The sequence below is a fragment of the Pinus tabuliformis genome, chromosome Q, assembly GCF_031772625.1.
Source record: "Pinus tabuliformis cultivar Carrire ecotype Pingquan chromosome Q, CPIR1, whole genome shotgun sequence".
Taxonomy (NCBI): domain Eukaryota; kingdom Viridiplantae; phylum Streptophyta; class Pinopsida; order Pinales; family Pinaceae; genus Pinus; species Pinus tabuliformis.
The window spans coordinates 102,261,338-102,276,076 of NC_142296.1; the positions used below are offsets into that span (position 1 = coordinate 102,261,338).

At 38.5% G+C, this 14,739-nt stretch overlaps 1 protein-coding gene across 7 annotated transcripts in view; it reads right to left on the reverse strand.

The window, feature by feature from the left end:
* The window catches only part of LOC149218436 (NAC domain-containing protein 54-like), a 171,079-nt gene that overhangs the window by 83,337 nt on the left and 73,003 nt on the right, over nt 1-14,739 (reverse strand). For 6 of the 7 annotated variants that reach the window (XM_089383998.1, XM_089383995.1, XM_089383996.1 and 3 more), the window contains exon 3: nt 242-349. The exons of the other annotated variant lie outside the window; for it this stretch is intronic. In XM_089383998.1, coding sequence (XP_089240124.1) covers nt 242-349 — 108 coding nt within the window. The remainder of the gene's footprint in view (nt 1-241; nt 350-14,739) is intronic. 7 annotated transcript variants of the gene reach the window in all.

Sequence of the window (14,739 nt, forward strand, 5' to 3'; positions counted from 1 at the left end):
AATTGGTGTTCTATTTGCAAAAGGAAAAGCAATTAGTGTTCTACTTGCAAAAGGAAAATGAAACAATGTTTGCCAACATAAAATATTTAACAATGACAAGTAGAATGGGGAAGTGCAAGTAAAACCATAAGATGTATTAAACATTGGATGCACTTATACTAGATTTGGATGCAATTAGTTTTGGTTATTTTTAATCTAAAATGTCTAATCTAAATGAGAAGTCCTCCTCTTGAGCTCTTACCAAAGGGTAAAAATTGGGGTGACTGTAAGAAAGAGGGGGCGAGGGCACACAAGTGTCATTAACGATACCCGTCCCCTGAGTCTTGCGAGCCAGTGTGTGTCTTCGTTCCTACAAAGAGACAAACCACCTTCATAATTGCAGGGTAACATGCTTTTACCTTACTTCGTACCAGATGGAATAAATTTCATCAATGTCTTTTTCCCTATACTTTCTATCAACCACGCTTATGCTTGGAAGTTAATTTTAGCGAGGATGCAACTATACCAAAATGCCTCATATGGCATGCAACTAAGTTTTCCAAATAGAGATTTGCAATGCATGCAATATAATGAAAATAGTGCTCAAAGTAAATTGCAAAATGTAAACTCAATTGGAAAAGGAAATTAGCTTGCACATGAATTAAATAAGATACTAAATGCTTTGCTTCAATAAAATGGAAATGTGCTCAAAAAGATAACTTGGATAGTTGTTCAAAATAATGCAAAATACATAAGCTTTTTGAACATATAAGATTATATGTTACTCAAAATAATTGCTTTGACAAATGATAATTTAATAACCAACTAAAGCAAGGAAGCTTGAAATTTATGTGCTTGCAAAATGAGCAAGTAGCTTAAATAAAACCTGTAAAAAATGAGCCTATTGTGAGGCCAACGTGAAGCAAATGGTTAAACTTTGCTACTCGAAATTAGATGTCTTGCATAAGATAAATTGCTTCCAAAAGTAAGATTTAGAATTGTACTTGAAAGCTAAACTTGAAATGGCAAAGCATGGAAATAAGTAACAAAAGGGAAATTTAGGAAATTAGCTAGTGAAGGTGATGTCGTGCTAATTTTAAGACATGCAAAATGAAAAACTTATAAAACAAACTCAAAATCAAAACACCTACATGTTCCTCCTTTTGCAAAAAGGAGAAAAGGATCCCTTATGTGAAAACTCAAGCTCCCACAAAAAAAAAACTAAGCATTTATTAGATATTACAAGATGAGAAACCTTGAAGAGGTCTCAAGTAAATCTTCAAGAGGAGCCTTTACAATTAATGGGGCTTCTCAAGTTTTAGATCTCCTTCTTGAAACTCAAATTCAGAAAATGAAGTAAGTATAATGAGAAAGCTCTCAAGATTGAAGAAGTTAAGTGTCTCTTGGTGCCCCAAGGCTTCGCCTCCAAAGGTGAATGAAATGTAGCACAAAACAAGGAGTCGATCCTCCTTAAAAGCCCACAGCCTTGCCAAATAGCATCCGTCCTCTTTATCCACGGCCTCCTCAAAAATATCAACTTTGAAGTGAATCCAAATAACAAATGAAAATTCCTTTGAATGGTGCTCCAAGAATGGGTTGGTCTCCCAAAGACTTCCCCTCCCGCTTGATCCAACAAAAATTCCTCCACAATACTTAAATCAAACATTAGTCTATATAGATTTAGATAAGCAAACAATGAATTGAAACTTCTATAAATTCCTTTGAAAATAAACTAAAACTTTCAAACTCTATATCCTACTTTCAAATTCTATATCCTAATTATTATTATTATTATCCAATTTTAAAGTCACGACCAAGCCAGACACCAAATTGGTGTATGAGACCCCCTTGTTTGTGGGACAAGGGACCCACCTTCACGCAGTGATTTGACTGCTAAGCCTACGAAGGCATACATACTCTACCCCCCTCTGGTTTTTAACCTGTGACCTCTTACGAGTAAACACATGCTCTTAACCATTAGGCCCACTCAAGTTGTATAGCTTTGCACTAGCAAGTTTACAAAAATATATGGAAAATGAAATAATTCAAAGCATAGAAAAATTATATCAATAGCTCACAATGCACCATGCTCCAAAAGAAGAACATCCATGAATGGAACCCCAAAGTTTTTTTATTGATATTCTTGAAAAGTGTACAAGGTAGCAACGCTTCCGCAAGCACAAGAGTTGGTAGACAATGATAAAATATGAGAGCCCATGGCTCTATTATATAGAGAGTTAGGAGCAAATCCCAATGTAGAGAGATTAAACAAGTGGCATGAAGTGACAACCCCAAAGAGAAATTCGAATTTGTTGATTGGAGCTCCAATGCCAAATGTAAAAATCAATTTCTGGCAAGTGGATATCATTTTCTTATTCCCTTATGTGCCAAATTCGAATTTTATGATGTAATGACAAGTGTAGATGGGTGGTAAGCCATGTGGGAATAATTTCCCACAAAAATCTCCACCAAATATTCTCTCAAATCCTCCCAAATGTGCATTATTTCACAAATTCGAATTTCCAAATAAGCAGTTTTTTCATTTAAAGCGCGAAATTCGATTTTATTTTGGCACGTCATTTCCTTGATTTTGGGAGTCCACATTGTTAGAACAGAGCATACATAACACACAACGGATTTATACTCAGAGACTTAGACGGCAATAGCAAGGAATAATTTCAGAGACAAACAAATGGAGAAATAACATGATTACTCAATCAGAAACAGCGGAACAGATAAAACAATCACTGGAGAACAGAAATCACTTTGCATTACATAACAGGCTTGGGCCTTGGCTTGCTTTCCTTGGCCAGAGAAACTACAAATTTATAGAGGTAAAAGAAGGATCTAGAATCCTGTATGTGATTCAGATGGAGATCTGGAATGATCTAGAAACTAATGGCGGTATAGAAGAATCTAGAATCCTGCATGTGATTCTAGAAACTACTAGCGATGTAGAAGGGTCTAGAATCCTGCATGAATTTGGCTTCACAGTTAACATTCTCCCACTTATAGCCAAATATGAATCAAGTCACACCGAGTCCTACCATGCCTCTACATAACTCATGTTTATTTCGTGGTAGAATCTTAGTGAGCATATCAACAAGGTTCCTATCTGTATGGATCTTTTCCAAGGATAACTATTCTTCCTCCAACACATGTCGGATCCAATGGTAACTTAAGTCAATGTGCTTGGTTTTTTAATGAAACGTTGGGTTTTTCGCCAAGTGAATGGCACTCTGACTATCACAATATAACACATACTTGTCCTGCTTTATTCATATCTCTCCTAGGAATCGCTACATCCACAACATCTCTTTACAAGCTTCTGTTGCAGCTATGTACTCTGCTTCTATTGTAGAGAGGGCTACTATTCTTTGTAGTCTTGACACCCAAGATACTGCTGCACCTACAAATGTATACAAATAACTTGTAGTGGACTTTCTAATATCCATATCTCCAACCATATCTGCATCTGTAAATCCTTCAAGCACAGTCTCATCATGACCAAAACATAAACAATAATGACTAGTACCCTTGAGATACCTCAAAATCAATTTTACTGTTTGCCAATGTTGTTTGCCTGGATTGGCAAGGAACCTACTCACTACTCCCACTGAATACGCAATGTTTGGTCGTGTGCATACCATGGCATACATCAAACTGCTAACTACTGAAGCATAAGGAATCTTGCTCATCTCTTCTTTCTCCTTGTCATCACTAGGAAAAAATTCAATACTCAGCTTGAAGTGGGCTGCAAGGGGTGTACCAACTGGCTTGGCATCCTTCATATTAAACCTGTCAAGCACCTTCTTGATATATTTTTCTTGTGACAGCCACAACCTTTTGTTTTTCCTGTCACGCATAATCTACATGCCCAATATCTGTTGTGCTGGTCCAAAATCCTTCAATGTAAATTTGCTACCCAAATCTTTCTTCAACCTATTGATCTTATTCTTATCATGCCCAACAATCAACATGTCATCGACATATAACAATAATATGATATACTTTCCTTGATCATACCTCTTGATATAGACACAATGGTCAGCTTCCAACCTCTAAAAACCATGTTCCAACATGAATGAATCAAATTTCTTGTACCATTGTCAAGGTGCCTGTTTCAACCCATAGAGACTCTTCTTCAACCTACAAACAAGGCCTTCTTTGCCTTTTTCTATGAAGCCTTCTGGCTGCTCCATATAAATTTATTCCTCCAATTCACCAGGAAGGAATGCAGTTTTTACATTTAACTATTCACATTCTAGGTCTAAAGCAGCAACTAGACCAAGAATGACTCTAATGGATGACATTTTAACAACAGGTGAGAAAAATTCAGTGAAATCAATACCTTCTTTTTGGGCAAAACCTTTCACCACCAGCCTTGCTTTATACCTCTCCCTTTCATCACCTTCATGCTTAATCCTATACACCCATTTGTTTTGTAGAGCCTTTCTACCTTTTGGGAGGTTTACCAACTCCCAAGTTTTATTTTCCTGCAAAGAGTTCATTTCTTCTTCCATTGCTTTCTTCCATTCTTTATTGTGCTCGACTTTACAAGCTTCTTGAAAACAATTAGGTTCACCTTCATCAGTCAACAGAATATAATTTGGAGGAGGATACCTTTATGAAGGCTTATGATGCCTAGAAGATCTGCGAACCAACTGTGGTGGTGCATTATCAGGGTGAATCTCCTGTAAAGGTTCCTGCAAGATTCCTTCTTCTTGTTGTTCATCATTTTCCACTTATTTTTCTTCATGCACCTGAATTTGTTGTTCATTTTCTTGTTGTTCATTTTCTTGTATTGGTGGTATGTCTTCCTGCTGCTCTTCAAACCTGTCAATAACCTTTTTGACCTACAACTCACCTATAGTCCTTTTGAACATTTCTGACTCATTAAATATAACATCCTTGCTTCTAATAATTTTATGTTTGACTAGATCCCATAAACGATAACCAAAATCTTCATCCGCATATCCCAATGAAATGCATTTCATAGATTTACCATCTAGCTTAGTTCTATTTTCTTTGGGAATATGTACGAATGCTTCACATCCAAAGATTTTCAAGTGAGAATAATTCAAATTCTTACCAGTCCAAACTTCTTCAGGGATACTGCCATCCAAAGTTGTAGTTGGAGATCTATTTATGAGGTAGCAAGCGGTCCTAACTGCTTCAGCCCAAAAATTCTTCTCCAAACCGGAATTGGACAACATACTTTGCACCTTTTCCATAATGGTGTGATTCATCCTTTCTGCGACACCATTCTGTTGAGTACCAGGCACAGTGTTCTCATGCTTTATGCCAAACCCGTTACAATATTCCTTAAATGCATTTGAGCAATATTCTCCACCATTATCTGTTCTTAAACACTTCAGCAATTTGTTAGTCTCTCTTTCAACAGCAACATGGAATTTTTGAAATATTCCAAACACTTCACTTTTATTTTTCGTAGGATATGTCCAAACCATCCTGGATGCATCATCTATAAATGTTACAAAATATGATGCTCCTCCTAATGATTTGATGTTAACAGGCCCAAACACATCTAAGTGTACCAATTCTAACACATTTTTCTTTCTGTCGCGGCCACCTCTAAGGAATAAAACCCTTCTTTGTCTACCATATATACAATGCTCACAAAGATCAAGATTGTAGGATTTCAAACCTGGCAATAAATTTTTACCAACAAGGATTTTTAAGCCCTACTCGCTCATGTGACCTAAACGCTTATGCCACAGATCCACTGAATTTCCTTCTTTTGGGACAGCAGCCAAATCTGATTTCCCTATCAGTGCCTTCAATGTGTATAATGTTCCTGTCTTAGGTCCTTTGGCCACGACCAATGCACCTTTGTTAATTTTTCAGCCTCCTTTTCCAAAGCTTGTCGAATAGCCTTCATCGTCCAGTCATCCCATAGAGATTAAACTCATGCACATCACTGGTACATGCCTGACCTGTTTCAACAATATATTTTGTCCATCTTTCATCTTGATCTGGACATCTCCCACTCCAACAATACTACAAAAATGATTATTCCCCAAATGCGCTCTACCATAATCACCAGGATTATATGAAACAAAACTATCTTTGCATGGGGTTACATGGTGAGATGCCCTAGAGTCAAGGATCCAATCAAAGCTACTGCTAGATGTATATACACATGCATCCTCTACTAAAACAGTAAACAACACATCACCATCTGTCGCTACAGCAGTAGTCTCACCTTCATTTGTGCTGTATGACTTGTGATTTGTACTGGACGGTCTCTGATCCTTTTGTCCTTTCTTCCAGAATCGACATTCTTTCTTCATGTGCCCGGGTTTGCCACAATGAAAGAAGACGATTCTGCCTCTACTTGATTTTGATCGGCCTCTCAATCTTGATTGCCCTTGCCGACCTCGATCCCTTGCCGACCTCGATCCATTCTCCTACCACGATCAGCTAGAGCTAGAGCCTCTCCTCCCTGGTTTTCCACAATTGACTTGCGTCGCAACTCCTCATTCATTAAACTGTTGCTGACATCATCAAACTTCAGGGTCCCTGTAGTTGTTGAAGTGCTCATAGCTACATTTAAATTTTCCCAACTGTCTGGCATAGAACACATCAGCAATATGGCTCTAATTTCTTCATCTAAAATGATTTTAACATAGGCAAGTTGATTAGTAATAATATTAAATGCATTCAAGTGCTCAACGATCAAAGCACCCTCCTTTATTTTGAGATTATAAAGCTTCTTCATCAAGAACACTTTGTTTGATGTTGTGTTCCTCTCATGTAGATCATGGAGCTTCTTCCATAATCCTTATGTCGTCTTTTCTCCAGACACATTGAAATAAACATTCTTTGCTAAATATTGGTGGAAGTTGCAATTGCCTTTCTATCTAGCTTATTCCACTCTTCATTTGTCATCGATGAGGGTTTCTTTGTTGTGCCCTCAATCAGCAAACATTGATCCTTTAAAATCAATATATCCTCCATTTGTGATTTTCATAGGGCAAAATTAACCCCGCTCAACTTCTCCATATCTGTAACTGTTGTCTCCATTTTCAATCAAATTCACGCCCCAAAACACAAAAAACTCCACTTAAAAGTAAAACTTTAATTATTACTCTTTAAAATTTAGTATAAAATGACCTTCCTCCTTTTAAAATACCCTTCTCAAAATTACTGCTCCTTTTTAAAATATACTATTCAAAATTCCAACATATAATTATATATGTTTCATAATAGATATAAAAACATATATCAGTGGAAAAAGATATAAAAACATATATCAGTGGAAAAAGATATAAAAACATATATAATGTTTTAACCTTTTCACATTTCACACATACATATGTTGGTTTGACAAAAAAACTTGACGTATACGTGCAAGCTTGATGTGAAAAAAAACTTACGAACACCACGTTTCAACTCCAAACTCCACGTTTCAAACTCCAGCAACATGTTTCAACATAGATCCACGACCTTGTTTTTCTTGCAGCAACTGTCTTTTAGTTCCAGCGTTCCTCAGCGATTTCATGGACAGATCCTTCAACAGCGCCAGGGGTAACAACCAACGTTTTAATGAACGCTGCCAGAGTAAGGCGATGGCACTAAGCGGCTTGCATAGTGGATATTCGACCCTAGCTCTGATACCAGTTGTTAGAACAGAGCACACATAACACACAGCGGATTTATACAGACTTAGACGGCAATAGCAAGGAATAATTTCAAAGACAGACAAATGGAGAAATAACATGATTACTCAATCAGAAATAGCGGAATAGATAAAACAATCACTGGAGAACAGAAATCACTTTGCATTACATAACAGAATTGGGCCTTGGCTTGCTTTCCTTGGTGAATCAAATTTCTTGCACTCCCCGTTAATGGCGGTGTAGAAGGTTAACGCTCCCCGTGTGTTTCGTGGCATGTGCTTAAATCTAGTGATGCGTCTGTTTACTAACACCTGCGGGTTTTGGTGTAACGGCAATCGTGACTCCAACAAGTGGTATCAAAGCCAGAGGTCTTGAGTTCGAAACACACTGGGCTCGCGTTGGGGGGAGATTGTTGGCTCCCCGTTAATGGCAGTGTAGAAGGTCAACGCTCCCAGTGTGTTTCGTGGCATGTGCTTAAATCTAGCGATGTGTCTGTTTACTAACACCTGCAGGTTTTGGTGTAACGACAATCGTGACTCCAACACACATCACCTTGGGACTTCATTTTAACTCCTCCATAATTTTCCACCTCATTTCCACAACATTTAGCATGTGTGGATATTGACTTTGTTTTTTAATTTAATGCCAGAAATTCGATTTTATTTTAGCACATGTCATTTCCTTGATTTTGGGAATCCACATCACCTTGGGACTTCACTTTAACTCCTCCATAATTTTCCACCTCATTTCCACAACATTTAGTATGTGTGGATATTTATTTTTCTCAATTTATTTAATTTATGGCTTAATTAATTCCCAGATTTCCCACTAAAGTTAGGAAAAGTGGGTTTTGAGGGTTCAAAACACATTTTTAACCCCTCAAAGTGTGTCATTGTAGAAATTTAAGGGTGAGAGGTGCAAATTTTATTACTCATACCCCATACAACTTCTCTAGACATCAATTATTACATTACAAATACAATTTTTATTGCACTTTCCACAGTGCGAAAAACCTAAAAAATTAAAAAAGACTACTTAGATCACCCTAGTTCTTCTAGGCCTTAGATGAGCCTCTTTTATCATTCAAAAACCCATGATTGTCCACACCCCTAGTGGAAAATGAACTACCCCACCTCAAAGGGGGTATCCACTGCTATACTTTGTATATCATGCTCTTACTCCTTAAGCCACGAGCAATTAACCAAAGAAAAATCATAAAAGGCAAAAGGCATATAAAGAAGGGTGGAAAAAACAAGGTCGGGGCACCTGATACACCACGATTGCTCCCACCTATACATTATATACCCAAGTGTGGGCTTCCCTTTTGCTAGCTACCCTTGTACTCCAACATGTGGCCCAGGGCTACCCCTTTCATTCCCTACTCCATTCATCTCTTTATCACATGCCACCACCCTTTTGAAGGAAGTATCGTGGACATACTATCCCCTTTAAAGGTAGAAACCACCTAATAAGGTACTTGGTAAACCCCATTTGGAGCTTGGAGACATTAGCACATGCCAAAGCCCACTATGGAAAGCCATGCCATTATGAAGTGCCCACCTGTTGTCCGTGGTTTGAAAGCTCTCTAACTAAATTTCCTTAAATGACTACTTGTACTAGAAGGCTAGGGGACGGGTTGGATCTTATGTAGGGTTACAGACGGTCTCCATTTTGGGTTTAGTCTCCTATACGGGGTCCTAACCCTCCAAAGGGCTACATTGGCACATGTAGGGTGTGTGTAGAGAGCCATTGGCCTCCACAACAGTAGATAGCACTCCATGGATCCCCATAGATGTTCACAGATTGCTCGAATTCACCTATTGGACGAAGAAGATGCACCTAGTTCACCACGCCCAATCATCCCCATAGTTGTACCAGGCACTTGGCAAATGACACAGGACTTGTATGTTGATGTGGCATCACTTATGCCATCATTTGAGCCCTTACAGATGGTCTACAAACATTTTTGATCTACATGGAGACCCATAAGGTTACTTGTGTTCCCTCGCACCCATTGAGACCACCACAGGTTTATTATTTGGAAAACAAGGGGCCAACTCGTTGTCTACTACTTTTGGGAGTCCTATTCATCATTGTGGCACTTATGGACTTCATCAGGCTTCTTAGAAGACCCAACGACATGTATTATTGATCATTCGACTTGTTGAGAGGCTTATTCTTTTGTTTATGAGCTAGTTTGGTGGGCTTGTCACCAAAAGTTAGTTATTTTGCATATTATTTTATTCTAGGGGCTAATGTAGCCCTAATTAGCTAAATCAAACTCATTAGAAGTGTATAAATACAAGTGATGTGAATTCATTTTAGCATCATCATTTGGATTGGACTTATATCTCTCTTGAGAATTTCACTATCCTTCTTGGAGGACAAATTTTGGAGCATGGAATGAATTTTAATGTTTGGATTATTTTCTCGTCTTGGAGCTTCTTGATTGGCAAATTCTTGACAGTTGGATATACTCTTAATACATGAAAGTACAATTTAATGCTCTTTTCTTTTCTATTCTTGTCACATACACTGTTGTTGGCATTTCGCTATACTAAGGCTAATTTGTTGCATCCATTTATGTGAAGTTCTAGAAATTAATTTCTAGATAGTGAGTATGGACCATGTATTATGAATCAATGTTCCTAGAGATGCTTCTTCATTGAAATTCATCTTGATAAGCCATCAATCTTGCAAAACGAAGTAGAAAGTTCTCGCAGCTGCTTTTGGTGTTGCCCTAATGCTATGCAAAGTTATCTTTGAGGACTCCTTGACATAGAAAATTCAATGTCCGTAGTCATAATTACTCTTGACTCCAAATCTCCCCAAAGGATTAGGCATTGGTCCACCATAAGGTGATCACCTTAAACCTATTTTCCTTCATCCCTCTCCTCTTCTTTAGGTCTAGTCCTCTAGGTCACCTATGGCATCAATTATCTCACAAACTAGTCATCCAAATACTTCGATTTTTGGTTCACAACTGCATTGGTGTGTCCTCAAGAAGCCCTCCAAATTTCATGAGATTTCATCGATGGGATTTTGAGATATCACAAGCCCTAGCTCAAAGACCAATTCTTGCCCTTAGTTTCCCTTAGGCTAGAAACGTCACTGGGATCCTTACAATACTTTTCATTGAAAATTCATTCCTTGATCATGTTCCTCTCCCTAATTAGGTCAAGCATACCATTGGTTGCTAAATCATATTCCCTTGCCCTAACCTTAGGTCCTCTTGGTCCCGTGTGGTCCCATGCACTATCAAGGTCAATTCTTCAAAGATCACCTGGAACCCAAGTTTCCACAAGAATTCTAGGGCTTAGGAATCTCCTTTATAAGACACATACTCAAAACCTAACCCTTGAAATTCTCCCGAAGCCCTTCCCTGAGAGCCTTCCATGTTGTCTTCCAACACAAGCAAGCCACATATTTCAGCCTCTCTTGTGAATAGGCTTCCAGATCACCCCTCATCGTATTGTTGGTCCATCTATTTCGTGATCATTATCATAACGAGTCTCCTCCTATTGGTGAAAGTCCGTAAAGAGTAGGGAACCTTGGCCAAGGTGACAGTGGGTTATCGCTCCATTGCTTCCCTTACCCTAGTAGTAGCCCTTCAAGGATTTCTTTTTAGGACCCCTGGTAGTTTGAGCAGTAACATTTCTAGCGTTATTGTTAGGGACACTAAACGTGTGTTTTGTTCCCCATACGACATATTGACATAACATTAGTGTCAACTCCATTGGAAGAACGAAGCCCTAGATCTTCATTGAACTTTAAGGTCAATGCTCGTAAGGTGAAGTAAGCATTTTTCTAGGCATCTTTAAATTCACCCTGGCGACTCCTATATATTTTTCATGTATATATCTCAAAGAGGTTTTTTTCTTTGATAAATTTCCCGCTTTGGACATTGCTAGCATCCCTAGGCACCCTAATGATGTCACAGGAAGGATGGTACGTGGGGTGCCCGTGTTCGATGGTGATCCACTCTCCGCAATTGACGACGTAGAAAGATTTAATGCACATGCTTCAAGAAAGGAGGTTATTCACCAAGATGTTCTTATGTTTTTGTTCATGGGATCTCTCAATGGTCACAACTCATGGCTACATGATCATGAACCTAAGAGCATCTCATATATTGAGGAGTTTGTTGATGGCTTTCTTAGACATTTTCAAGTATGCCCCACATTAAGCATCCAAGAGGAAGCGTCATTGACCATCATCAAGACATTGATAATTGAAGTAATGAGCAGGAAGACGAGTCCTCCTCAAGGTCCACATCACGAAAAGGATGACGCTGAGACCAACCTTACCTTTCTCGAGCATATTACTCCTAATGACTCTCCTTTTGAGAACCTTGAGGAAGTTGATCCCATTTAACCCTTAGAAGATGACATTGGAGATTACTTCCATATTGAAAAGGAGAAATGGAAAATTATAGGTCCTCAATTTGATTGTGCTCCCATTTACAACACCGACAAGGAGGATGAGTCTGAAATTGGTCCTCCCTTTCTCTCGGGTATTATTTATGATGGCATATCCATTGATGCCCTTGGGAAGGAGAAATTCTATTTTACCTTGCATATAGAGGGGTAGTTGGAAGTGATAATCTTTCCTGTTAGGAGAGGCCCAATCGTTCATACTAAGGAAATCAATAAGGCTCCCACCTCTCCTAAGCAGATGTTATATTCAAATCCCTTGAGCCTTACGATTTTAGGGAAGAAAAACCTGTTGGATACAAAACACCACCCTCCCCTTTGCCTCACTCTCTTGTTCATCATTTTGAAAGTGATTCCCGCACCTATGCTCATATGATCTCAAGTGACCTTGATCCCTTTCCACTTTCTGAGTATAGTATCAAGGAAGAGCCCCTCACTAAATATTCATTATCTCCTTGGGAAAACTATCTAAGAGAGTAGGGTTAGAGATACAATACAAAAAATGCCTCATGGCATCAGATGTCACCTTTGAAGTCTGATCTGAAGAACCTGTCTGCTTACGATTGGATCCACTAGTTGTTTATTAGATGTTCCCTCCTAAATCCTGATTCTTTTGGGCCAATGAAGGTTCTTAGTGTTGTACCACATGTCCTCACCAAATCTGCTCATTTTCCCCCTTTTCTTTGTGCGATGAGATGGAGTAGAATCTTGGATAGGCTAAAAGAACTCGGTTACAACTGCATTATATTATGTAGGATGTCCTTGTGCTTCAATCTCTTCATTGTTAGGCCTCCTTGGGTTCTCAACATCATGCCTCCTTTCAACTTCCTTGTATAATCTGACCATACCACCCTCTATCGTTGGAATAGTACGATCTAACTAGATACATCCTCCATGATCGGCTACAAACTTTCACGACAAGAGAATTCCCCATACATTAGGTATATCAATAATAGCGATATCCATAGTGATTATCCTGTATGGGAAATTTGCTAAATAGACTTGCAAAACCTTGATCATGTCAAGAACTTCAATCTTCTTCGAATCCATGGAGCAGATGTTTTGATAAGGCCTCAATATTCTTAAATTCAACTAATCCATAACCTTTTTAGTCATAACATTGGTTGAAGCCCCAAAATCTAACATACAATTATCCAATAGCTGATCATTAACCATCAAAGTCAAGATGAAAGGATGAGTATCTTCATTCATCATGTAGCAATTTAGATCCTTTAACTTTATTTCTTCATCTTATCTCGTTGTAATATACCTTTGGCATTTAGAAATGCAGCTCTTTTAGATGGAATCTTTAGAAGCTTCAAGATTGGGACAAAGATTTTTGCATTGTTTATCCATGTGAACCAATCGATCTTCAATCTCGACTAATAAGTCTTTAAATTTAATCTATTGCTTGTTCTGGTTTTGATCTTTACTTTTCTTTTGATATATATATCCCTTACTTCGAGCAATCTCTACAATATGTTCGTTCCTTAGACGGCTTCTCTCCATATATCTACGTAATTGGATCCTTTTCATCACTGAAATTATTGATGGTAAAGGATGAAGGGATCATTTCAATGCAACAATCTTCTTCTTCTATAAACACGTGAAACTATTGACTAATTATATTTATTTGTTCACTTGTTCCTGTTGATTTTTGGTAGCATTGGATGTGCTCTAAGCCTCATAATTTGCAGGGAGGCTTGGACGCATGTATTCCACAATACCCAGAAATCGTTTGGGGAAATTCCACCCGGAGACAAGTTTATTAAAATAATTAATTACTTTTAATGAGTGCCTAAGTCTAAACTTACGAAATTAAAATAATTAGAGGGGGATATTAATCAAATTGTGGGTGAAACTTCTAGAAGAAGACAAAGATCAAGCCAAAATGATCTGAGCCATTGATTAAAATCTAATCTGGATCGTTGATTCTCAACAGAAGGATTGTAAGAGGAGGCTTGAAAGGAATTTGGAAGATACATCGAATGGAGATCAAAAGATCGAATTTCTAAAGCACAACAATTGTCGGGAGAGAAATTTGAAGTGATCTTTTACAATGAGGGGCAGGAATAGTATCTAATGAAGAGTTTTCTTAGGCCGGAGAGTACAAGGAAAAGAGGGCAAAACAACATCCAGAGAGGTTGGCATTGGGCCACATAGAGCTGACGCAGTGGCAGTGCAGAGCCTAAAGGGAGATCGAATTCCTGCTAAGGAAATAGAGTTTCAGAAGCCAAGAACCCGGGTGTGAGACCGGAAGGTCGAGTGCTGAAGTTTCCGGCCAGCAAATGGTCAGAAGAGCAGCACAGTCCCCAGCAAAGATGATGCAGAGACTGTGTGGGGTTGACGCAGTTCTACGCAAAAGGGACGCAGAGGTTTTCTTCCACCAAATCAGTGCCAAAACTTCCAGTGACAGGGTGAGATCATCTCACTATCTCGTTTTGTCTAGTTTCCCTCTGTATTGGACAGCCAATTTGCCATCCTACGATTTGTACCCATATTTACTATTGCATGATAATTAAAACTCTCGGTTGTTGCACACCAGTTTTCCCGCATTAAGTTTTTGCAGGGACATTTGTCCAATAATAACTGTGTAGACGTGTGTGATGTTTATTTCTCTCCTGTGCTGTATTTAGTTTCCACAGTTTTTCTTTGTGTAGGTTGCAGTGTATTTAATTCGATAT